This window comes from Struthio camelus, chromosome 2, assembly GCF_040807025.1.
Source record: "Struthio camelus isolate bStrCam1 chromosome 2, bStrCam1.hap1, whole genome shotgun sequence".
Taxonomy (NCBI): domain Eukaryota; kingdom Metazoa; phylum Chordata; class Aves; order Struthioniformes; family Struthionidae; genus Struthio; species Struthio camelus.
This window is the reverse complement of record NC_090943.1, coordinates 39455456-39480652: the sequence shown is the minus strand read 5'-3', so window position 1 is coordinate 39480652 and position 25197 is coordinate 39455456. Positions and strand designations below refer to the sequence as shown.

The window sequence follows — 25197 nt, the reverse complement described above, 5'->3', positions numbered from 1 at the left end:
AATACTGACTAAAACAACACATGAACAAGCATGACACAAATACTCTTGTATTACCGTTTTTCATTTTTAATTGATACTGTTTACTAAAAGAGAATTTCACTCATAAAAAGGATTACTATAAAAACCAGGATAGGACTTTTGAACGTTCATTTTCAGAATGCCAACAAATGAAACAGTATCTGGATCAAAACAGCTACAGACCTTTTTCTCGTACAAAAACTCAATTTGTTCACCTTTAATGAATGCACAGTTCTCTCGTAAGTTTGAAAAAGTAAACATACTATCAACCGCTAACATAAAACCAAGTTCCAGTTAGTGTTAAATTTGAAGTAAACACACACTAGTACTTCCTCACAATCCAACTCTCAAAATCAAACTCTCAATATCCATTTGAATCAGGAATACAGTTCCTATTTCAGGATTAATCCATCAATACTGTAGTTTTATGTCTCCCAGAAACACCACTGACACTATGCTCGAGTCTACCATTCAACTTTTCTTTTTTTCTTAATACAATAGATACACCCACTAAAATCATGAAAAACCCTAGCCAATACAACAAGGTCAGCAAAGACACTTTTATGGGTCCAAATTTACGACTGGAAGTCCCAAACACATAGGAAATTTCCATGGCACATACAGTGAAACTTTCAGCCTGGATAAGTTAAACTACACTAACAAACTATGGCTTTTTGAAGAACTTGATATGGGTCATGACAGACATTACAATACCCACATCCTAACTCACAAACTATAAAGTAAAACCTTCTGAAGTTAGAAGGAGGGAAAAAGAGAATAACCTTTCAAACAAAGTGCAGGACTTGGCAGGGCCACATGATGAAGTAGTTAAGATTTCACTGTGATACCATTATTTGTATGGAATTCATCAAAAACACTGAAAATATTTTGCTCACAGAGTTAAAAAAAAAAAAAAAAAAGCCACACGCTCCTCCCCAAATCCCTACTACTTAAACAACAAAAAAATTAAGTTTTAATTGATACTGATTGACTTTTTAAATTGAATTGATACTGAGTTTTCATCAGCTTCCCAATCAACCAGGGAGTGGAGGGGTTGTTATGACCAGAATCAGAATACTAACTTGGTCTGCAACCCAGCCTGCTAGCCCCTCCATTTCTCTACATCTAATTCTCCAAAATCGTGCTCAAAGAACCATTTCTGAAATAGAAAGGCAAGCAGGCATTCCAATACCCTTGCTTTCCCAGGATTAGCAGTCCAAACAACACGTTACTCAAACAATCTTCACTATTTAATTCATTCTCTTTTCATAAAACAGAAAAATTTAGTTAGACATTGTGTAGTAATCCATTTACTGTATTTCAACTTTCTGCTATAAGTTTTATTATCTCATGAACTCTCTACACTTCAGAGCAAACTTCAGGCTTATTTCAACTCAAGATATCTTTAACTATTTTTTTTTTTTTACATATACACCAATTCGGATGCAAAAAGTCTCTGCAGTCAAAGTGAAAATGTTGAAGACTGGTAAAGCTGAAGACGTCCAAGACTAAGCAGTTCTTCAGTTTGGATGGGCAAGTGAGGAGAACTCAGCTGTCTGCAACACTCATACCAGACAGCATTTCCTTCTACCAATAGTCATTATGAAAGTTTTTTCTTCTTCAATGATGCCCCAGGCCCTTCTCTCACTGAAATGGCCCACAGTCCAATTAACTTTCTTATGTTTACATTTCATCCATAGTACATTTCCACAAAAAAACAAAAAAAAACCCAGAAACTACAGTTTAAGAAACTAAATGACGCAAAGGGGGAAAAATACACAAAAAAACCAAAAAACCCACCAAACTGGAGTACTCTGTATGTTGATGAGTTATCAAACAAAAAATTACTGAGAAAAAATAATGAAAAAACATTTTGCTGCATCTCCTTTAATATTCATCTGACTTAATCTTACACAGAATGTAAGTTTTCTAGGATATAAGCTCTCTCTCATAACAGTACAGTGTTTAAATGTACAAATAAGCTCAACTGTCATTTTTAATTTACTGAACTTCAGATTAATGGGGAGCAATTTTTTTATTTCTGTAAAGAAGTATCTAGAGTTTGGTGACACCTTGTGAATCACTTTTTCAACCCACTTGAATCCCCTTCACCTCGATCCAGCATTCTTAACATTCACAAATTAGGAAAATAAATAAATAAATTCTTTTTTGTCATTTCGTTCCTAGTTTGTTCAGTTTCCTTCTTTTTATAATGTCTCGGCAAACTCAGCTGACATAATCGTGAATGTGATTGCCTTAAAGAAACACTTCAGATTTAAACAAGGGAAGCTCAGTTGGCACATTCTTCCCTGGCTTCAAAAAGTTTTTATGCAACCGGAAGGACCACAGTTTTCATCATGCTGCATTAAAGAACATCTTATCTATACAATACATGTACTAACAAGAACTAACCAAAAAGGTAAGCCGAGTAAACACTTGTTTAGTTGAACCAATGTTCATTTAATCAGTGGGCCTTTCTTGTAAATACCTAACATTACTACCCAATTCAAACAACCAAACACTCTTCAGAGTAAAAATGCTGCCTTTTTTAATAATTCTAAAGGAAAATTATGTAGTTTAGAATGTAATTCTGCAAAGTACTCTAAGTACTGTAAGAGTACAGTAAAATACCTCTGAAAGAAGCCAAGTTACAGATAATAAATAAGCTTTTGGACATACATTAATACAGCATAATTATTACTGACAAAAACTAGAGTCACTAGCCTTTACATGTTTATGTGATAAGAAATAAGTAGTTATTTCAATCCAAAGCACAAAGAATACAGAGGTTTAAGGAAAATGCAATTGGGCCAAGTTTCCTAGGAAGGGATTTCTTCACCGTGACAGGGCAGTCCTTGTTTGCGCCATAACTCTCTCCAAGTTGAAGTAGCTTTACTTGACAATCAGAGTAGTGCTAGTGTATAGTAGCCTACTGAAGTCAAAATTTGTGTGGGAGAGGTAACAACTTTTAATGAGTCGATTAACAGCTGGAAAAAGCAGAAATATCTGGGGGCAGTGATGCCTTTACTGGGCAAAATCACTGATTGAAGGTTGACCGTTAGCTCTGACATGCCTCTGATGTGGTATACTTTTGAACATATGCGTTATCATCAAATAACGATACCTAGATGCCAAATCTGGAAGAATCAAACAATACAAAAAGAATACCCTCAAAATATTGTACTAGAGGGACATGAAGAAAAACACTTGCAAAAGGATAACACTTCAGTTATGCTAAGGCATAGATATTTTGAAATAAGTGAATACTGAATAAGTGAAGACATTCTTATTTTTATTAATATTTCTAAGATCACATTACATGCAATTTTTACTTACTTCAGTCCAAGCCATTAAAGATCCTACTTCAGAGATGATCTCACCATTCACACTGAGATAAACATTTTTATAGAGCAGGAACCTAAAGGTTAAACATTTGGAGGTAGAAGATGGCTGCAAGGTACTCAACTTGGATCCTTTATGAAAGGTCCTAATGCTAAGATGTTCTCGCCCATACCCAAAGAAGCCCATCTCTGCTGAATGTTACGAACACATACAGCCAATCTTTTAACCCAGACTATTGAGAACATATGGTATTTGCTGCTGTATCAAGGTACTATCAGGATCCTAACCTATTATCATCTCTTGTTGGTTGTATTTCTATCTCGTAGTTCAGAGGAATATGTCAAAATGACATTGACATAGGGTGCCTAGACCACAGGATAGACTTTCTCCCTTATTAAGTGTAAATCAGAACAAGTATGGAAACAATATGAACTCTTTAAAAGACAACCTGATACATATGTAAAGGACTGTCCAAAGAAGTGTTATGACAGATCAAAGAGTAACAAAGTTACTGTTTACTTTAAGAGATAAGCATGAAAACTTTGTAAAAATAGGGTGAGTTGAGTGAAAGATAGTTTCATGAAATGTGATAGTAAATTCATAAATTAGCACAAACTCTTTCTTTCAAAATTGTTACCAGCTACTGACCTTTTTGTTATGCCATTCCTTTCTCTCATCACCCAAACCCACTATAGTAAATACTTTTAGAAAATTAATGACACTTGGACAAGAAACAGTATGACATTTAATTCAAAGGTAACATCAGATAAGATCAAATTATCTTCATCCAGTGTAGAAACAGTGAAGGACATTGCTCATTTTCTGCATGAAAATAAAACTGACTTAAAACTAAAACAAAAATTATTGTAGCTATTTTACATATGCCTTTCCTAAGAAGGCAGAAAAAGACAGAATCAGTCTAATTTGTGGATACAGTAATTCTCAAAACATTATGAATTCCAATCAAATAATTCCTTTACCTACTGTTTTAAAACAGGACATATTGTCCACTACATTCCTACCCCTATCATGTCCTGCTGTGCAGTGATAATCTCACACCTGAAAATTCACATTTCAGTATGCATCTGATTGATACAGTATCTAGCTATTGCCCTCTACTTCATAAATCTGCAATTTGCAGATACAGAAGTAAACGATATCTGAAAGTTCTGTCTACAACAAAAGTAGGACATTGGAAACGCTCACACAAGGTACATGCCTATCTGCGAATCAAAGGCTAAATAGCCCAGAGCACGATACAAAAAAAAAAAAAACAACCCGTATCTATATTCTTGTCTTGATACAACACAGTAACTAAGCTATTGCTATCAATTAAATCCACTATTAAATTCTGTTACAAGACTTCTGAGCACAGACAAGCTAATTCTGAGGTTCACTGTAAATCACAGTTTCTCTCTTCAATGCACTAAGTTGCATGTAAATACATGTACTGTACTGATGCACAAACAGTAGCTGAGGTTTGAGCTTCTAAACACTGGGTACCCTCACAGAGCAAGCCTGAAACTCTTGTGTTCAAATACTCTATTAAAATCGTCACAATACTGGCTACTCAGAAGAGGGGTTCAAGCTCAGGAAGTCTACGCCAAGTGCTAGACCAATACTTATTTGTAAAACTGCCTTTTTAGATAGAAATCCACATTCAAGTTTACTTCCCTACATGGTAGCACAAGCAAGGACAGACCAGAACAAACAAGACCTTTTCGAGCACGATTACAGATATACTTTGACCCTCCACAATGTCAAAAAATAAGAAATAGCAGCAACGAAAGATAATAGATTTGGAGATTAGATCAAAAATGTTTTCTAAGCTTTCTGTAGGGAAGAAAAAGGAGGACACATAGAAAAGAAATTCCCATATATTCAGAATTTCTGCTCAGATGAAAAAAGTAACAGTAACATGTCGTCATCGTTATTGTACTTTCTCCACATTTTTTGCCATAAATCTACAATCCAGTAAGTAGTGCATGTCCTTAGGATATATCTAGCTTGAATGAAAACTGGTGTGATCGAAATATTCTCCTATGCCATATAATCAGTGCATATGCAACACTATCCCTTTAGTTATGGGCACTGGGCTTGTATTTAGCTAAACAATACAACAACACTTTCTTGGAAAGTTTCAAATTTTGACCTCAGCCCCAAAAGAAGCACTGTTTGTTCAGCGTTACGAAAAATCAACATTTAGCAACTTAAATCACAGTGGGGACAAAGACAAAAACAAACACAAAAAACCCAAGTTTCATCTACAGCATATGCAGAGATGTTGGTGGAATATTAAGCTGCTAAGCTCCAGAAGAACTGTTACTGTTTGGGAGTTTATTTGGTTCTTTGTAATAATGCTGTATGCCACAAATCCCTAGCTCGGGTCTGAAGTTCTAGACCTATTCTACATTCCAATAAGATATATCAAACCCCAGGCCTATTTTAAAATATTGAGAAGAACCATCCTCTTCACCTTAACTACAACAGAGTTGCCGCTGTGTTAGTCAGTCATAGTAATAATCACATCTTTCTAATAAGAAGTAGACCACAGTTTAGGAGTTATCTGCTATGTAGTATTGCAGTTCATCTCCCAAATAAGACATGAGGCCTAAAGGGCACTTTTTGATACCTCCGATAGAGAGCAGTGAGCCAGAAGATTATCTTGCTTTGGTTCCTCATTTTAAACTGCTTTTTATAGGTATCTCCCTTGCAAGGATATTTTAAAAAACAACCACAAACGTTCAGCTGTGGTACCTTTCCCTGAAATCATTACTATATCGTAGTACAAAACAGAAGCTAACACTCAGTGATGAAAACTGAATGCTCAGATACAAAAAACAGGAAACATCACTGGGGGCTGGTGAGGCAGAAGGGAGAAAAACTTGCATAAAGAAAAAGTACAGCATATGAAACAAAAACAGCATACCAGATGGACGAGATCGATAAAATGCAGAGCAAAAAAAAATTCTGTATAATAATAATAAAAGAATAATGACAATAAGATTTACAGAAATAAACCTTTACAAGCAATTTATGGCCCTTAACAAGGATTCCATTGCTAACATCATCTTTTCATGTAAACTACATAACATTAGGGCAGTTAAATACAAATGCAAATATACATGGAATAAGAACAGTCTCTTAGACACACGGGCCATACTATGAAAAATATTTTAAAACCCATAAGACAGAAATTAGAGTCAATAAATGAAATCAGTTTTTGCTTCGGGAACTATTAATTCATTTTCCACTTGTAAGACAAATGAACCAAACCTCCAAAAGCTGCTCTTCAGAACAGAACCCTAAAAAGATTTAAAAGAGAAACTTATATCATGGTTTCACATTAAGCAGCTATGCCACTCAGGTAGGCCTGGCCCTCCCCCCCATCCTGCTAGACCACTTGTTTCTGTCACAGTGGTACCACCACAACTGCCTGTTACACCACACTGATCAAACTGGGGAACTAAACCAGCCGAGAAACAAGGTAGAGAAAGCAGGGACTGAGGGGGGCAGGTGTTTCTCAGGCAGATCACTTCCCTGCTCCAGTTCACTATGCAGCTGCCAAACAGCTGCACTGGCAAAACAAGCAGGATAGCATACGGGTGCATGTATACGCATTTGTGTGCATACATATATACAAACTCCCAAACACACACATTTATACGAGGATGTGTGTGTGCATATAAGTGTGTATATATATTTATATGAGAGGGTGTGTGCATATATGATCCTCATATATATATATATGTATGAGGATGCATGTGTACGGATATACATACACACACAGATACACACACAAACAACCAACATCTACTTAAGACATCACTGCTGCCAAAGAAATGCACTTGGACTTGCAACCTAAATGAAAACAATTCACTTAAAGGTCCTTATAAAATCTGTTCAGCACAATAAAAAAAACTTCTCAGCTAACCAGTTGAGCAAATGCATGACAATATAGCTGAAGCTGCCGCCATTTAAAATGGAACAAAAGTCAACACTAGAACCTCTAATAACAATGTCCACAGGAAAAAAATCTTAGCCTATACTTTCGATTTTCTACACTCCTGCAATTACCACTAGATTTCTTTTTTTTTTTCCCCCCCAGATAGACGGTTTGCCCCTGTTCCCAGTATTGACTATTACAACACTAGTACCTTTCTGTGCAACTCCAGGCAAAGGTTAAAAGAATGTCATTTTAAATATGTTTGTTTTGTAAGCAGTTTATTCACCTCAGTAAGACAAAGTAGACTTTTATTCCCTCTACGCAGTCAGTGAATTGATGTTTTGAGTTCACTCACAGAAGTCCAGTTTTCCTTACATACTAGGCCAATAGAGAAGGCTATTAATCATTGTTTCCACATAATTAGTCAAGACCTCCTTTTTATTTAATGCTGAAAATCACCTTTCTAAGCATGCATCATATCCTTCACATTCTTATCATGTGTTTTAGAGAGGTACATGATATCACCCCAACATGTTTCATCAGTTACAAAGCACCTCCAGATAGCTGGTTGATTATCCAGGTACAACCAGTTTTCTAGAAATTATTCATTTTTATACTCAGATGAGTATAGTACAACTTTTGTCTATAATATCCATCCTAAGAAAATTAAATTTTCACAATTAATTTTACTGTAAACATTACTCATATGCATACATATTCACATGCATACATATGGTTGGACAATTGGCTTCATTCAACTCACTGTACTAGAACTATACTAAAACTGGATGCTAACAAACACTTAATTAGTATAAACTGACATAATCACCAAAGCAAGCAATTTCCATCCTTTTCTCCATCTCACAATGCTTCTTTCCCTTTAACTCATCTAAGGAATTTAGTTAAAAATAATCCAGTCCCCAAGAAGTTGGTCTTAACCTCAGTCAATTCTGTGATTTAGCTCGTCACACAACAGCTTGTTTCACGTAGAGCGGAAGCAGAAGTAATAAGCCACCTTGAGTAAAAGATGAGGATGTTTCTGTCAGCAGTAGTACTAACTTATGCCGGCTTAAAGTATTCCTCAAATGACTGCCAAATCCTTATTAGCTACCATTGCCAATGTAGAACCAAAGTCTCATGCATCAATAATTTACAGAATCACAGAATGGTTTAGGTTGGAAGGGACCTCTGGAGATCATCTAGTCCAACCTCCCTGCTCAAGCAGGGTCCCCTAGAGCATCTTGCCCAGGATCACGTGCAGGCGGGTTTTGAATATCTCCAGCAAAGGAGACTCCACGACCTCTCTGGCCAATTTACTGCATCTATCATCACAGTCAAGATGAGATCAAAGGGAAAGATAGCTGTACTATGTACACAGCATTTCATATAATCATTGAAAAACTCCTAATTAGGAATTTTAGGTTTTGCCTCCCTCTCTCAGATCAACACATGAAGTCACAACACTAACTTCTCAAGTTACATTTAAATAATTTCAAAATACTTATGTATAATATGAACAACACTATCTCTTTAAGGCTTTAAGATTTTTTTTGACTTTCATAACACTATTAACTAAACATTCAGGTTGCTCAGTCACACTACTTGTCTGAACTTTGCAGATAATCAAAACTCACAGACATATTTTAAAAACTTAACATTAATAACATCAGCCTGCTTGTAGTTAATGCCTCCCTTGTACAATTTATCGACTGCACAATCATTGCATATAGCATTAAAATGAGCACAGTACTTCTCTTTGGCTGAAGTCATTTGGCTTAAATAAAGACTAACAATCCATTGGTGGTTTGCATATGACAATGAAGTCAAGTCTTTATATTCTTAAACTAACAGTGGACAGTTTCTAAGGGAAAGGTCCTTCAGTAACAGATGGTCTGTTACCCTTCCCCACGGCCAAAGTATATCACTTCTTTGAAGCCCTATTCAAATAGGGCTTAAATATTTTACTTAACTATGGTTTATTAAGAGCTGTATTGACAATGAAACACACCAGACGACTTAAACAGGAGCAGATACAAGAATTAATCAACTTCTAATCCCATGAGAGAGACTTCTTAACCTTTAAAAAATAGCAAGGATAGTGAATTCAGCAAACCCCTATATTTACCAAACAAAAAAAAAATTTAGAGTTCTTTTTCAGCTCTTTTTTAAGTCTTGCAAGAGCTGGATGAGTAATTTGTGATTAAATTCTTTGTCTAAAACTGCACATTCTTAAAAACCTAAAGCGTTCTCAAAGTGTTTCTGTTCAAAACAGAGAAGGGAATATAACTTAAATTATTAATCATATCACACAGATAAGAGTCCCTTGGATCAAGCTGGAGCAGATTATGAAATCAATAAATGAGAGGATAACTATAACCTCCACAGGGGGTGAAAGGTTTTCTGTTTTGTTTTTAAAGCAGCACAGCGAGTTTAAGACTGTATCTCCCGTTTCTCCCTCCAGCCCCACCCATTCAGTCATACGAACACAGTGTTTTGCGCAGCTCCAAGTACACCAGATCCCTCATGTAAAGTAGTTTAAATTTGACCCCTCCTCCTTCTTTCAAGGGTTTGTTTAGAAACAACAATGAATTTCAGTAATCTGTACTGTTCTGCCTGTTTAGCGATAAAAATGAGTCAGGGACACGGGTCAGAGTATCTCCAGCTTGGTTTTTGTTCATTCCACACATATTTCACATTTACTTTGGCTCATGCTTTTCATAGCTTCAGTCCTATTCCAACTGAACTCTCTGCCTACGTTCCTCTTCCCCAATCATCTCCTACGCTCCTCTTCCCAAATCATCTCCATTTAATTCTGCACCACATGACCTCATCGCAATTTCCCTCTACTCCAACAGACTTACAGTTTACTCATTTCTCCAATTTTGTTCTCCAGTTCCATCTCTTTGTTACAAAACTCAAAGACTCCTATAGCAGGAACTAATACCTTTGTTTGGTTTCATCCACAATGTTAGAAAACAACAAACGATTACTTTGCTGTTTACAAGTGATTAGGTCTGACAGGGTAAGATGATTTATTCCACTTCAACTTTATGGAGATTTTATGGTTGTTGGATTTTTTTTAAACTACTACGACAGAAGATAATGAATATCTGAGAAATGGAAATAGAATAAGCTTCACTTACCTTGAAAATACCAACCCAGTCTTTCTGATGAGGGTGGATAAACTGGGTTAGAGTGTAGTGACATTCAAGGTGCGTGTTTGGAAGATAACTTTTTGCCACATTTTGAAAAATCACATGTGCAAAATTGGAGGTTTGCAAAGCATTAGCTGAAGATGGAACTTCTTGAAAGGATGACATGACTGATCTGTAACAAAATTTTAGAAGTTACTACTAAAATATAGTGGAAGAATGTGGTTAACAATTAATCTGTTTGAAATGTACAAGACAGAAGTTTAAGAACTAATTCTGCTGTTCCAAAACCAGACAGCAATAGGTCAAGGTCTCCCAAGCACACTGCCTCAGCATCACTCCAAAACAATCACTTCTCATAATGAAAGAGTAGCCATCTCTTCATATTGGTGTCATCACAGAAAAGACATCCCTGGGCTGAATGCCCCCAACACTATACCTCAGAAACAGCAGCAGAAAGTAGGGAGCAAAAGCAGTGATAGGAAAAAAATCAAGAAGGGTTCTGACTTGCATGAAATAAACTTAATGTTTCTGAATCTTGCTGGGAAGGAGAAACAAAGTTCCATAATTTTCCTTACTTTAAAACTCTTCCCAGAATTTGTGCTACTTAATGCTTTTGACAGCATTTTTACGTATAAATATTTTTTTCTCTCAGCAAAACTAACAATTTTTCATTTTAAGACATTTTTAACAAACAAGAAAGTTTATTTAAAAAAAAAAAAACTGTTTAGACAAAGAGTTTACTCTCTTCAGGAAAATAGAAGTCTGTGGGCATCTTGTACTGTGCTTTAACACATACGCCCCTAGCCCTGCATTTTTAATTTTACTGCCATAAACAGTGAACTTGATGATAGTGGGAACATTCAGGTGCATATGCAAGTTGGATGGATTAACACTGAATTCAACCAGATCGTAGAAGCATTTATCACATTCACCACCTCATTCAGGTTACACTACCCTAAAAAACTACAGTAATGCAAGAGATGCTTCATAAACAGACCAAGAACTTCCCTTCCTTAGATTCGGCCACCTCTGTCAAAAAGATAAGATGGACAACTGGTTAAGTTTCAACTGTCTGATTTCAGTCTACAATCATAAGTTTGTCAAAACATCTGGTATTAGGAGGATTAGGGCCTTATATATTTAACACTACATTTCTGGCCAAAAGAGCTGCTTTGTTCTTGCAACCGCTATTAAAAATAAATTCATGCTGATCAAGCAAATATGTACCCTGAATGAGATTACTGCCAAGTGTGTGAGATAATATTTTTTGAAGATATATGACGAAATCAATCCCAAAGAGGGATGGGCCACTTCAAGTCTCAATTAAGAACTGTCTGTATATTTCCTAGAGCCTTTTAAAATTTCTTTGCAACAGTGAAGAAATAAGAAAAGCTCACATTTTCTGAAATAAAATGCACTCTGGAATAAAAAAATACTCATCTGTCTGAACAAGTAGAAAAAAATCTCTGTTTACCTCTTAAGTTAAGCCCTCAGTGTTTTAAGCCTCTTACCATCCCATTTAGTGTAACACACGTAGTACATATGGACAGCCATAGCATTATTTTGGTATATTGGATGTTAAATAAAAAGCAGTTTTGTACCCTGAACAACACAAGTAAAAAAATGTAAAATGCCTTACTAGTAAAAATTAACAGACATAAAGACTAGACAAAGATAAAAACTTACACAAACAAGAATCCGAATAAATATGAAAAGACAAAACTTTTTTAGAGACAATAAAGAAGTACATCTTTTGGGAATACACGTAAATCCAGTCTGTTATAGAGCCCCAGGGTACAGAGAAGCGTAGCAAGTTCTACAGCTTAGCACAACTCTGAAAATTCCCACTCCCCCCCAATCAGAAAGTTATATCCAAGACACCTCTCAAAAACATTCCAAACCATAAACTTTAGAAAAAACTGTTTTTTACAACCCTCCCCCCAAAAAACAGAATAGTCACTATTTTTTTCAAGTGTAATAAACCCATTCATTTTTAATAATTTAGTAGTCTCTGAAGCTAAATAATAATGACATGAAACAGACTGTATCCGTTTTTTGTTACCTAGGATAAGTTAAAAAATAAGCAAAGCATTAATAACAAAAGCAATGGAATTCAACATTTTTTGAAATAGGTCTATTTCAAATACCGGGAAGTTTATTACAAGAAAACATTACAAAAAACCCAAAGCATTCATTTCTGCATACTGGTCAGCCAGCTACCACAGCTGAGCATTATCTTTATTGAAACCATTAATAAAGGGAATCTGTTTTCCAAGTCCAAAGCAGAACTACGAATTTGAACTTGTGCTGACCAGCAGAATCACCTGGGATTACTGTCCACCAGCAGCAAAATCCTCGGAGCTTAGGTGAAGCCGATATCCACTAACAGTTCAAGAATAGCTTAGGGGATGTTCGGTGCTTGCTTAGTTAGCTCACAGCTACCGGTGTGAGAAAAGCCGGGGGGGGAGGAGGAGGAGGAGGAGGAAGAGCTACGTTTAGGCTTTATTACTGACGTGACAAGCCATTCTCACCGAGAGGCCGAAAGAGGCGTTCCGCTTTTAACACGCCGAAAAGCACCGAAGGAGGACAAGCTTGTCTGGCAGGAAACACGAAAACAAGACGAGCCGCACGGCCCGGCCAGCGGCGCACCTGACTCCGCCGGCCCCTACCTGCCGGGCCCTCCCTCCCACTCCGCGGGCCTACCTGCCTGCCCCGCCGGCCGCCCGCGCGGCCTCGCCTGTCCGGCCCGAATCACCTTCGCCCTCGGCCTCCGCAAAGCCTCCGGCACCGCCTGCGCAGCTGCCGCGGCGGGGGCCAACGGCCGCCCCTGCCCCGCCGCGCCCCTCGCGCCGCCCTCCCCAACGGCCGCGGCTCCTCTCTCCCCCACACTACTACCAGCCGTCCAAGGCAGCTGGGCGGGGGGGGAGGAAGAGAGGCACCCAGATGGCGCAGAACAGAAGCCCTGGGTTTAACAGCGCGCCCGCCCCCGCGGCAGGAGGAAGAGGAGGAAAGCAGGAGAGAAAGAAGGCGCCGGACCCGTTCGTCGTCGTCCCCCCCTCCTCCCCCCGGCCGCAGAGGGCCCCTTACCTAGGCAGGCGCGGAGGACGCCGGGGACATCAACATGGGGCCTCCGCCATCGACGCCTCACGACCCCGCCCTCCCGCTCGCGTCACTTCCAACCCCGCCCCTCCCCCTCCGCGGGGCGGGCCGTTAGCGGGAACCGGCTGGAGCCGGCGTGGGGCGGCGGGCGTCGGAAGGGCTGCTCGGAGGTCCGGCCCGGGCCGGCCCGCCCGGGGACGGAGGGCGGCGGCGGTTAGCGTCGTCATGAGGCTTCTCGCACGTCGGCCCGGCGCTGCAACACCCAGGTCTGTTTCTCCAAGGATTCTTCCCCCCGCCACGTCCTGGACACCACATCTCAGGGCACTCCCGCCCTTTACCATTCCCGTTCAGCCCCTAGGTATCCAGCCTGCCAGCGTCAGCCCAGCTGGCACTGGAGCCGTGGCTTACACCACACGTAAAAAGCATGTTGCACAGCTTGCTTCGTTATGCAAGACGGTGCGCGTACTTCAGGGAAGGAGAGGGGTGAGAAAGCCTAGCCAAGCTGGTATTCCTAGCATATGCAAAACTGTGCAGCTGTTACTTCCATAAAATGCACCTGCCCCCTGCAAAAGTTCTCTGCATATTAGTTCTTAGACCATTGCTTAGACCATTCTATAATACTCACATACCCTAATTTTATCACCTCTTTTTCCATCCAAAACACGCGTGCTTGCACCTCATAAGTCACTACTATTAATCTCCCAGCTTTTGCAGGTCTTCCCAAACCAACCAAGGAGTGAGATAAGAGTGATATTAAATACTTACAGTATATGCAGTTCTTCTGCTTGCGTAAATTGGCGTATCTCCATTAAAGTACATTATCTAATAAATACACTGAGTCTACTTGATTTTTATCCAAAGTCGAGCGTTAGATCGTGTATCAGAAGAACGAGGCTGAGTGACAACAAATACTTATCTGTAATCATCAGTATTCTGGACTTCCTGCAGTACCCTGAACGTGGATCATTACTGAAAGTTGTCTTTAAAACCTTTGCCTCCTTACGATCCGCTCTTTCTTCTGTATTTTCATGTATGTTCTCAACAGCTTATTTTGAGAGGCATATTATGACAAAATTATTGGCTTACCATAGGCCTTATTTTTTGGCAAGTTTTTCATGGTCATAGATTTTCATAGCTTTCTCATGGTCAGTCCTAACGGAAACAAAAATAAACTGGACCACTAAAATTGTCATTTCAAGTAATCAAAATGAATCTTTTTTTTGCTTCTGTTTAGCACTTCTTGTCACTGGAAGCAATATTAAAATATTATTCTTAGGACTTCACTTCTACCACAGGTTATTATGTAAGTAACCCTTTGATTTTTATATATAATTCATAATTCTTACAGTAAACGTATATTCCACTATCCATGGAAACCAGTAAATGCCTTGCATTTTACTTGCAGATCCTTTTATAAGACACGAGAGGTGTATAGGAGGTAGTCTTCTCCTTTAAGGCCAGATGGATGTTTGTAATGGAAAATGAAGCTGATGCGTTAATCAGAAAAGCAATAAATAGGTGGGGAGACCTATTTTTTCTTATCTCTGTCCTCCATTTTTTCTCCTCACTGCTCTTTGCCCTGTATCACATGTGATACAGGGCTGTTAAAGAGTCTCAAGGCACTGTTCTGTGGTCTGGAATGCGGAAAGAAAGGAGGTTTTACAGTCACTAGCTGGGTAGTGTAAACGTTGATGACACTAGCAAGCAGTTTTGCTTTCACTTAACGTCATTATGATGCTAGTTTATGGGAATATAATGGGTAGTTTGAAATAAAGATGTTCTTTGGCAACTAGCGTAATTTTTACAGTGAATGCCTGGAAAACCCCTCCATTTCCTAATAAAAAAACTTTATCCTCAGTTCTGAGTTTCTAAAGAATCCTCATGTATTTCTGTACTCAGTTCGTAAATGTTCATTCAGCCAAAAGAGATATTGTTTAGTAATAATTCAGTATTAAGTTATTTCCATTGCTAAATGCATGTATAAGGAGGCAAAACAAACTATATATGCCTGTTGTCACATGTACAATGTAAACTAATTAAGGAAAAATAGATCAGGAATAATCCTGGCTTTGCTTGTACTTACAGCCACAGCTTTCAGAAAAATATGTAATTTCTTTAACTCTGTATCTTGATTGTGTAAGTCTAAAACTGGTCCTTCTGTTATTCAAATTAAGCAGATTTTTTACTGAAATAATTAAATGAGTTAATTAGCATTCTTATTTACATATTTGTATCCTAAGTTTAGATACCAGCCTCACCCTCTAGAATTCATAAATATCCTATATAGAGAGTGTTCAGAGCCTTTTCTTATTTTGTTCGTCCTGCTTTGAGATATGAAGGACTTCACCCACATTGACAAGCTGTGCACTGTGACTCCGAGATCAACAGTCAGTGTGTCTGTACTGGTACAAACAAAGGTTTGGACTGAGAAAATTGTGCTTGGCACTGGTGAAACTTGTACTTGGTCTTAGAATTAATGGTTAAATGCCTTAATCAGTCTGAATTTTCTAGGCAAGGAAGATTAGATACTATCTCCTGAAATTCATCCATGTGACATAAATATTTTGGAAAGCTTGCTCTTGAGTAGCAAAACATTGTTATTGTCTTTGCCTACATTTGCTGCAAAATACTTAGTATTGTAAGTTTGATATCAACATTTCTGGTGAGTCATGTGGGTGGCTAATACTAATACACTAATTCAATTAGAAAAGCTTGTTACAGGCATGATGGTGTTAATCCTATCTCAGATTCTGGCTTGACTTTCACCTTTTCAGCCCCACTGATTTAAATGAGAACACAGGAGGAGGGGGTTGTCGATCAAGCCGGTATTTTTCACCAAATCATATGTTTATCATGTATATCAGAATTGTACTCTAAGCATGTAGAATCAGTGTTTGGCCAATATTTTGATTTTTTGAAAGGCAAAATCAGTGAATGTCAAGTATCTTTTGATACAATTAGCCGCATGTATGTCATAGAATCAGAACCATGAAGTTTGGAAGTGACCTCCAAAGCAGAACTTTATTAGAGCTGGTTGCTTGGGGCCTTGGCCAGACAAGTTTTTAGCATCTCCAAGGGTGAAGATTTGACAGCTGCTTAGAGAACCTGTTCCAGTGTTTGACAACTCTAATTGTAAAAAAAAAAAAAAAAAAATTGTATATTTTTGTAATATATAATATTATAACATATGTGTAATATATTTGTAATATATAATATGATGTATAATATGTAATATATAATATAATATGTAACTGTAAATTTCCTGCATTCCAATTTTATCTGTTACCGTTTGTTCTTTCTCTGTGCACCTCTGAAAAGTGTTTGGCTCCATCTTTTATACATCCTTCACTTACCTGTAGGTGGCAAAAAGATCTCCCTATAGCCTTCTCCTCTTAAGGCTGAAAAAAACCCCAGTTTTCTCTCTTTTTATTTACATAAATATACAATTACTAAAGAATATCTGTCTTATATTGTTGATGAAAAATATCTCACCAGAGTATTTATTTGGAAATACAAAGCTGGTAGAACTCTTCTCTTAAGTGTCTACATTTCTTAAGCGTGTAAATATGAGGACAGAAAAACAATGGCAAGTTGATAATTGTGGTTTTGACAGAAACACTAAATAAGGTAAAAATGTATGTGAATCCAGTTATTGAATTTGAACATTACTAGATTCTGAAGAGGTTTGAAATTCAGGCTGGTACTTACAGAGTGTAAAAATCCCTCTGCTTTGTAATTACATTCAGTCTTCCTTTGTCCGCATGAAATCTGCACAAGTCCCTTCTCAGGCGTGAGATAAGTGACGAATAAAAACTACACTAAACAGAATGGCCAAAGGAAGTGTAAGGCATGTTACAGCCTCTTGGGGAACAGACTTTTTTGAATATTTGGAAATCGTTTACTTTTTGCGTAATTTCAGTATCTTTTTAAAAATATGAGCTCCTTTAGTAATTTATAGCCTTCAAATTAGAAATGGGGCCCCATCACGTCTGTTTAACCTTGGGTGTATTTGAACATGTGCTCAGATTCAGATCCTAATATTATTTCTGTTTACTAACTATATTATGGCCTGAACCAAAGCCATGAGGAGTTTTGGTTCCAGACCTCAGTTCTTCCCCTGAGGCCCATCTCTGCTTTGTATGAGTGACAGACAAATTACATATTTATGATTTTTAGTACCTGAGAAAGGTGCTTTATGTTGTAGATATTCAGTGTATTGGCATGACATGATGATATTGATGAAGTGTGGTAAGGAAATGCTCAAGTTCTAATGATTTGATTTCATTTTGGTTCAACTCCTATTTCAACACTCCCAACTTTTAAAAGTATGGGCCATGTGAGATGTAAAATATATGTATCACTATGTCACTAATCGGAAGCTCTTTCTGGTCACGTTGTAAAGCACACTTAATCAACTTCTTTAAGATCACGTTACAGAAAACTATTAACTATACTCTTGAAACAGTTAAACAGTTATAAATAATGTTTTATATTATGGCTGACAACCCTGAATTGCTCAGCATTTACGGAAATCTAATCACGGGGCATACAGACTTTGCCTTTCAGAAAGATGGAGTGGCAAACCTTTGGAACATACTAGAAATTGCACGCTATTGGTAACATTTACTATTAGGGCGAAAGCCTCTCTCTGTATATTTTGGATTTCTTTTCCAGCACTTAATTGCAACTGATGAAGAAAAGCTATTCAAAAGCTGCCAGGATTTTTAAATCTGTATGAGTGAGATTGATGAAATTTGTGGCTTTTCCCAAAAGAGTATAGGTGAGAGCAGACATGTAAATTTTGTATGTGTGTGCATGCATATGTGTGACACAGAGAGGAGAGCGCAAGAGCTTACTCCTAAGGTGTGAGACTTGGCAACATTGCACTGTACAATGGGCATAAGAAACCTCATGTCTGTAAATGACCACATTTGAATTGCTGTTATTTCACTGCTGGGTTACTGTATTGTTAAAGCGAAGAGGAATGTTTTTAATAAATGCAAATAGTGAATTAAATGCTTGCACATACTGAGGCTTTACTCTCTGGTGTGTAATTAATATGTGTGCACTGGAGACCCAGGTCTGGGGGAGTGTTTCATTTCTTGTTTATGATGTTTGCAAGTTTTTTTTTTCCTTGTAGCATTCTTCTTACTGGCATATACAGAACTGCATGTAAATGACCATTGAGTAGGTGTCATTTAAATCTTAACAGATTTAAAACAGGTAAATACCTTTGTTTTGTACACTTTGCTAGATTTACTGTTTCTCCCAGTCTTTTATCTTTGCTATCTGAAAGTAATAGGAAGCTCCCAAATGACCAGCATTTTGTTTTCAGAGGCAGGAAAACTGCATGTGGCAGGAAACAAACAAAGAGATTTCAGCACTCTTATACTTCAGGGCCTAGTGCTTTACCCTTGTGGATGGAAAGTAGGAAGACACTTTCCATAGTTACCTACAGCGTGCTGCTTGTCTCCCCTTGGGGGTCCCCCCCAGCACTGGCTGCCATCATCGACAGAATACAGAAGTATCTGTATGCTGTATCTGTATGAAGCTTGGTGGTTTTCCTATTTTCTTGAAGAGTCTAAAGATGTGGGCCCTCATCCTAAAGCTATCTCCCACTCCCCTATCCTGACTCTAGCAGCTCTTGTGTCTCCACTGCTTTAGTACAGTTTTTCACATCCTGGCTCCCTGACCCTCTGCATCTGTTGCATCGTGTGCTCAAACTGGGGAGGCTGCAGGATAGCACAGTACCAGGAACCTGGTGCTGCTCAACCACTGCATGCCAGGACCGGTACCGCCCAACTGATGCAGGAGTGTGTGCTCGCACTTCACTCGGCACTAAAGAGAAGGGAGATTCTGTCAGGTCACCCAGTACGCTTGAGGGGTTGTCACCAGCCTGGGACTTGACACTGATGGCGACTAAACCTGCTTTACTCTGTAGCCCCACATTTACCTTGGGGATGGATCCAGCCTGTTTTATGGAAAACTTCTCAGTCAATGGATATTGAGTCCTTCATTCTCCTACTGTTTGAGTTCTTAAATTCCTACATTATGAGTTCTTAAATTGCATGAAAAAATAAAAACTATATTATTACTTATGTTACATGCAAATCAATTACTAGGAAGCTAGGAAATGCAGTGCTAAAATTGAAATCCAAGTTTAGTTTATTTGTTATTCTGTTGCGTGTTGCTGTCTGTTATTGTACAGAGTAGAAGATGCTGGATCTGCAGTGCAAATTTACATGCAGAAAGCAATGCAGTCCCAATTCTATTGGATGAGCACAAGTTCACCCAGAAATTCAGACTAAATTCTGCACTCCTATCGTTTTTTGGAAAACTTTCATAGCATTTCTTATTTTACAAATACATTTCCTTGTGTTTCTTAAATTTTCCAATCCTTTCCTCACTGGATCAAGATTAACACCATATGGTGTCTTAGTAGATCATTTGCAAAATTATGAACAGATGCATATGGAATCACAGTGAAACCTGTTTTGGAATGTTAAGCATAATGTTTGCTATTAACAATGACTGTAAAAAAAGCAGAATACTGTAGAGCTTACATTTCCACACCTTTCTACAAGAAGAAACAGATTTAGCAAATGACCCTCCCTTTTGCTAATAAATATTTTACATTATAAAGTAGTAAAGTTAGCAATTTTGTCCAAAGTGTGCTCGTGTGGTGTTGGGTTTTGGAACTGGATTCATTCAATCAAAATATAGTTTACATTACTAATGCACATAATTACCCTTACTCTTTAAAAAACACAGTAATGTCACAGCCATGACATATGGCTATAGTTCACTACATGGCAAAGGATTCGTTGGGCCTATAATAGTGTTTTGTATGCGAACAGCATGGTTAGAATCTAGTTTTACGATGTGTGTTTCAGTTATCTTTACTGGGATATGTCATGTGGGCAGCATTTAGTCCATATATCTGCATATTTTGTATATGTCATATTTATGCTAAAGGGGACTTTTTAAGGCTTTCTAAAACTGCTTGCTAAAATCTACCTCTGAGACCTGACTGAGCTTGTCAACAGTATCTGTTGCTAATATTTCCAGAATATACCCATTAGTAGTGCACCGTTTCCTTAGAACAGGGCAAAATAGGTGTCTGAGTCTCTCTGAAAGACAGCAAGGTAATCTTAAGATAACTTCAGAGCTGTTGAAAATTTTACCCATAATAAGCAGCACACATATATACTTATTTTAGCATTCCCAGAATCCAGGCATTTTTTTTTCCCTGTTAGAAGAAATGCCAAAAGCCAATTCAATATGTAGTTCTAGCCCTCCTTCCCAGACCTTTGTTGACTTGCCGTCCCCATTCTCTAGCAGTTAGTCAACTGCCAAGGGAGAGTTCATGGGCTGTATATTCTTCCTTGTCCTCTTTTGAATTCAAATATAGTTAGCCTTTAGTTTATGCTGTATTATTCACAGTATTGCCAGGGCCAAATTCAGCTTATTTGTCAATGGGAATTGGCTCCAGTTTTCAAGTGAGATGAATTTTTTTCCCCAGAAAAGAGCAGAATCTTATCAATTATACCCATCAAATGTCTAGCATCACCTTACTTTTCCATTTGCATATTTTTTTATCACTTTACACCCTATATTTAACTTAGAAATCATTTATATCACCACTGTACTTGGCCCTCGGTATTATTAGGTAGCATGAAATATACTCAGTGATGGTATGAAAGTTATTTCCAACAGGGCTTATGAAGAACAGCTGAGCAAGTATGACCTCCTGACCTCAAAGTGTTTGTTTACTGGGAACTATATTCCAGTTCTCCACATTTAATCTGTCTTGGACCAGGCTAACATTCCCTGGCTAGATTTATTATATCTCTAGAGGCTATTACAAACACAACATTGTCACTGCTTATCTAGTAAAATGATAATAGGATTATATTACTCTAGTGATAATGATACATTTATGTTCATTTTTAGTAGCAACAAACCAAAGTCTGATTTCATGTTCACTGAAGATAATGTATTTCTGGGGAGAAAACAAACCATTTGAAAATTAATTTTCTTTCAGACAAACAAGTCATGGAAAATATATTTTCTTCCATGTTATTTATAAATCAGAGCTTCAGTTTCTATACATAAGTATGCATACTACGTCAGTTTTACAGAAATAATACTAATGAGGAAGTCGGACCAAGTCAGAAAATTCTGGTTTCTCTAAATCAACAACTCTGGATTTTAGAAACTTGTCATCATGTTTTTTCTTGTGTATCTTTTCCTAGAATTAGTCAAATACTAAAAGGCAAGCACAACAGACCAGATTTGTATTTCAGTTCTATTTAATTATATTCAAAGAGTCCACAGGAAATTCATTACAGTTATTAGTGGTCCTCATCAGTAGTAGTAATCTTATCAGACTGAATATCATACCCACATTTTATTTTACTATTGTGTGTGAGGGTGAGACTCTTAAATGTATTTCTTAGTTGGTTTAACTGTAAACAGTTTTAGTGTAATCGACATATCTCTGTGCAATGCGCGTTCTTATTTTATCGCCCAGCTCAGGCAACAAAAGTTGAAATACCTTTAACTGCAGTAAGTTGTACATTAACAAAATGTTTACATTTTCTAATTGATTTTAGGAAAGCAAATTATTGGGGGTTTGGGTTTTTTTTTTAAGAGTACTGACACTATAATGCTGATCTTTAGGAAATGATCCTATTGTTCTGGTGACCAATGTCCTGGTGACTCTGCTCTATTGGATTTCATATCCTAGATTGTACAGATGAAGCATGTATCACTTGTTGGGAACGAGCAGCATGTTCCTTCTAAAGAGTGTTGTTATCTATTAGTTTCTTCTGCCTTTTTTCACTGCAAGTGACTATTACTTTTCTTAAGAGCCGTTACTCAAAAGTAACCTACAAGAACAGTCTGCAGTAGGGAAATTCATTAACATTTGACACAGATATAACACAAAATTAATGAGAAAGAAGCTCTTCCATAGGTATGCATACTACATAGTGAAATTATAGCACTATACTGAAACTAAATGTGCACTTTGTATTTAGAGTTCTTAAATGTTAAATAAAGTGTATTCATCTTATATGTACAGTAGGGCAGAATGGAGATTTTTTAAAATAAGTATTCTGTAATTAATTGCCCAGTGTAGGTATACAGTATAAAACCCTTTATTACAAGTTCAATTCAAAGTCTTTGAATGGACAATACAGCATCGTAATAACCCCAGTAGTTTTGTCTTTGTGTTGAATAGAGATGTGTTGTCCTACATTGATTTATATGCTGTGATGTTTAAATGAGAATATGAAATAGATCAATTATTTAATATTTGCTCCTTGTAAAGGTCTTACTTCTCTGTCCTTCTGCCTGTGAAGCATATATATCCTTTGTATAGCTGAAATTCCAAAGGAATTAAATTCATTATTAATTGCACGCATGAAAAGGATAAAACTGAGTCCAAATTTTGCATCCAAGAATGAAAATGACTTTCTTAAAGCTGGTTCTTCTATGTTAAATTATATTGCTTAAGTAACAGTGTCTCTGTTTCAAAAGTTAATTAACTCGAGAGATTGTTCTCTTGAGCTGCAGCAGGTCATGTTCCCGGATACTAACTCTTTTAGCAAGGCAGTGATGAAGAATTTCCCCCAGTATGACTAACTCCTCCAGGGACGGTATGTCACTTCCACTGAAATCAGAGGCAAATTCCCAAGAATGTCAATATGAGCAAGATCCCCTCCCATTTTGGCAAAACCAAGATTTTGCTCAGGAGCATGCTACAGAAAGAAAATATTTCCGAAGCAGTGTGCTTTACACTTTTTTGTAGGAAAACCTAAGGATTAAGTTATTGCCAGCATTCCTCTTTTTATATCATAGTGTGGCTAGTTTGGGATTTTATCACAGTAACGTGAAGTTCATACTTTTGGAGTGATTTATGCTGGTTGGAAAAAATGTAACTATTTTTTCTGTGTTTTACATGCATGCATCTTTTCCTGGGCAACAATTACCTCATCCTTCCTTGGGCCCCTTAAGTTTGAAATCAGCTTACCATGTTGCTTTTCCACATTGCTTTTACTGCGTTCATTTTCTTTTTCTATCTCAGAATCTCATAACTGACAGAAGGGCACAGAGTGACTGTTTTCTTCAATGGCTCCACCAATCATTATGTTCTATATGTACTGCGCCGCAGGTAGAAGCTGAAATAAAATGGCCGGGCTCAATGTTAAACATTTAACATATGTAGCAATATTTCTTTTGGAGTTTGTTTCCTTCCTTACCTGCTTTTGCAAGAACTTTATCCAAATCTGAACCAAAGTCATCCTCTTCTTTGTATTTCTCGGGCATGTGAAATAAGCATGTAAAAATAAGCCATAGTGCACAAACATTAACAGATTCTACATCCATTAAAAACAGCTAAAACATATTTTCCAGTTAAAATACAAAAATGAAACCAACCCAAAATTGCTATGGGATGCTATACAGGTAACTTTCCTTACACTTTGAACTCTTTGTGCAAATTCTCCAATTGGAGCAGCTCTACGTTGTTCATGATATAACCTATATGCAATTGCCTACATACAAATTGCTACTTGTAGTTATTTGTGAAAGAGCCTCAATAATAGTGACTCAAGTTGCTCATAACCAGTACTTCAACACATTCCATTTACCAAAATGCTGTCTTTGAAGGGATGTGTTCTCCAGTGCATTGTCCAATGAAATTCAACCGGATTAAGTAGCTCTGTTGCATTTTACTTGGGTGGAATTTTGAAGGGAACTTGAAGGAGGTACTTTAATTCTCATGGGAAATAAATACTAGACTCTTTTCAGCTCTTCTGAAAAACCCAGTCAGGACAGTGTAACTTAAACATCCTAGTGGGATTTATCAGAGCTAGAAAGAGGTTAAAACTTCTAGTACTAAACTGAATTTGATGTAAATTAATACAAAGATGTATGCACTGATACCCTTCTGTAACCTGCACATTCCAACATTCACCTGATGTCCAAGTAAGATGCAACTGCATTTCAAATTGAAATACAAATTCCTGTGACAAAGCAAACAGCAAGTCTTCATACCAAAAAAAAATTCAGTGTTTCCCCAGCACACTACATTCCCACAGAAGCCTTGAATTTGCTCCCCCATATTTATGTGCAGTATTCAAATACTGCACATATCCAGCCTGTGATTGATTACTTGATAACACACCACTGCAGAATGTATCACACAACTCAGCAAGAATTAAATCAGTTCAAAATACGCAAGTTTTTTACTGCAATACTGGTGGCAAAAATAACCACTTGCATTGCTGCTTATATGTTCCAGTTATCTAATAAAATGCACGTAAACAGGAAATGAACGCCGCCCTGAGAGGCCTAACTCTCTGGAAGTATCAAGAATGTCATTCTGTGTTGGACCCAAGGTCCCTCTAGCCCAGTAAACTGTCTCCAATAATGGCCAAAGTGGATAATCAGAGAGGAAGTACGCAGGGATTTTTCTCTGGAATGCTCTCCTAACTCCAGCTATTTGCAGCTCAGGAATTCCTGGGCAGTTTTACTGCACTTTTAGTGCATTTTTCAAACATTCTGAAAGCCCTTCAAAGTAAAGAAGTAAACATAGCAAATGCAAAATGAAACGTTAGAATGAGGAACAAA

General features: G+C 37.6%; 1 protein-coding gene and 1 long non-coding RNA gene across 12 annotated transcripts in view; one reads left to right on the top strand and one right to left on the bottom strand.

The window, feature by feature from the left end:
• TAX1BP1 (Tax1 binding protein 1) overlaps positions 1-13713 on the bottom strand; it is a 69291-nt gene extending 55578 nt beyond the window's left edge. For 6 of the 11 annotated variants that reach the window (XM_068935230.1, XM_068935233.1, XM_068935238.1 and 3 more), the window contains exons 1-2: positions 13549-13713; positions 10450-10633 (exon numbers count right to left, since the gene is read on the bottom strand). In XM_068935230.1, coding sequence (XP_068791331.1) covers positions 10450-10626 — 177 coding nt within the window. In that variant the 5' untranslated portion in view covers positions 10627-10633; positions 13549-13713. Of the gene's footprint in view, positions 1-10449; positions 10634-12992; positions 13114-13164; positions 13527-13548 lie in introns of those variants that run through there. The other 5 variants (XM_068935231.1, XM_068935234.1, XM_068935239.1 and 2 more) reach the window with 2 other exon arrangements.
• Positions 13655-16694, top strand: LOC138066327 (uncharacterized). The gene is made up of 3 exons (XR_011139662.1): positions 13655-13826; positions 14795-14863; positions 14966-16694. It is a non-coding gene; the product is annotated as an uncharacterized lncRNA (long non-coding RNA).
• The last annotated feature ends 8503 nt before the right edge of the window (positions 16695-25197 follow it).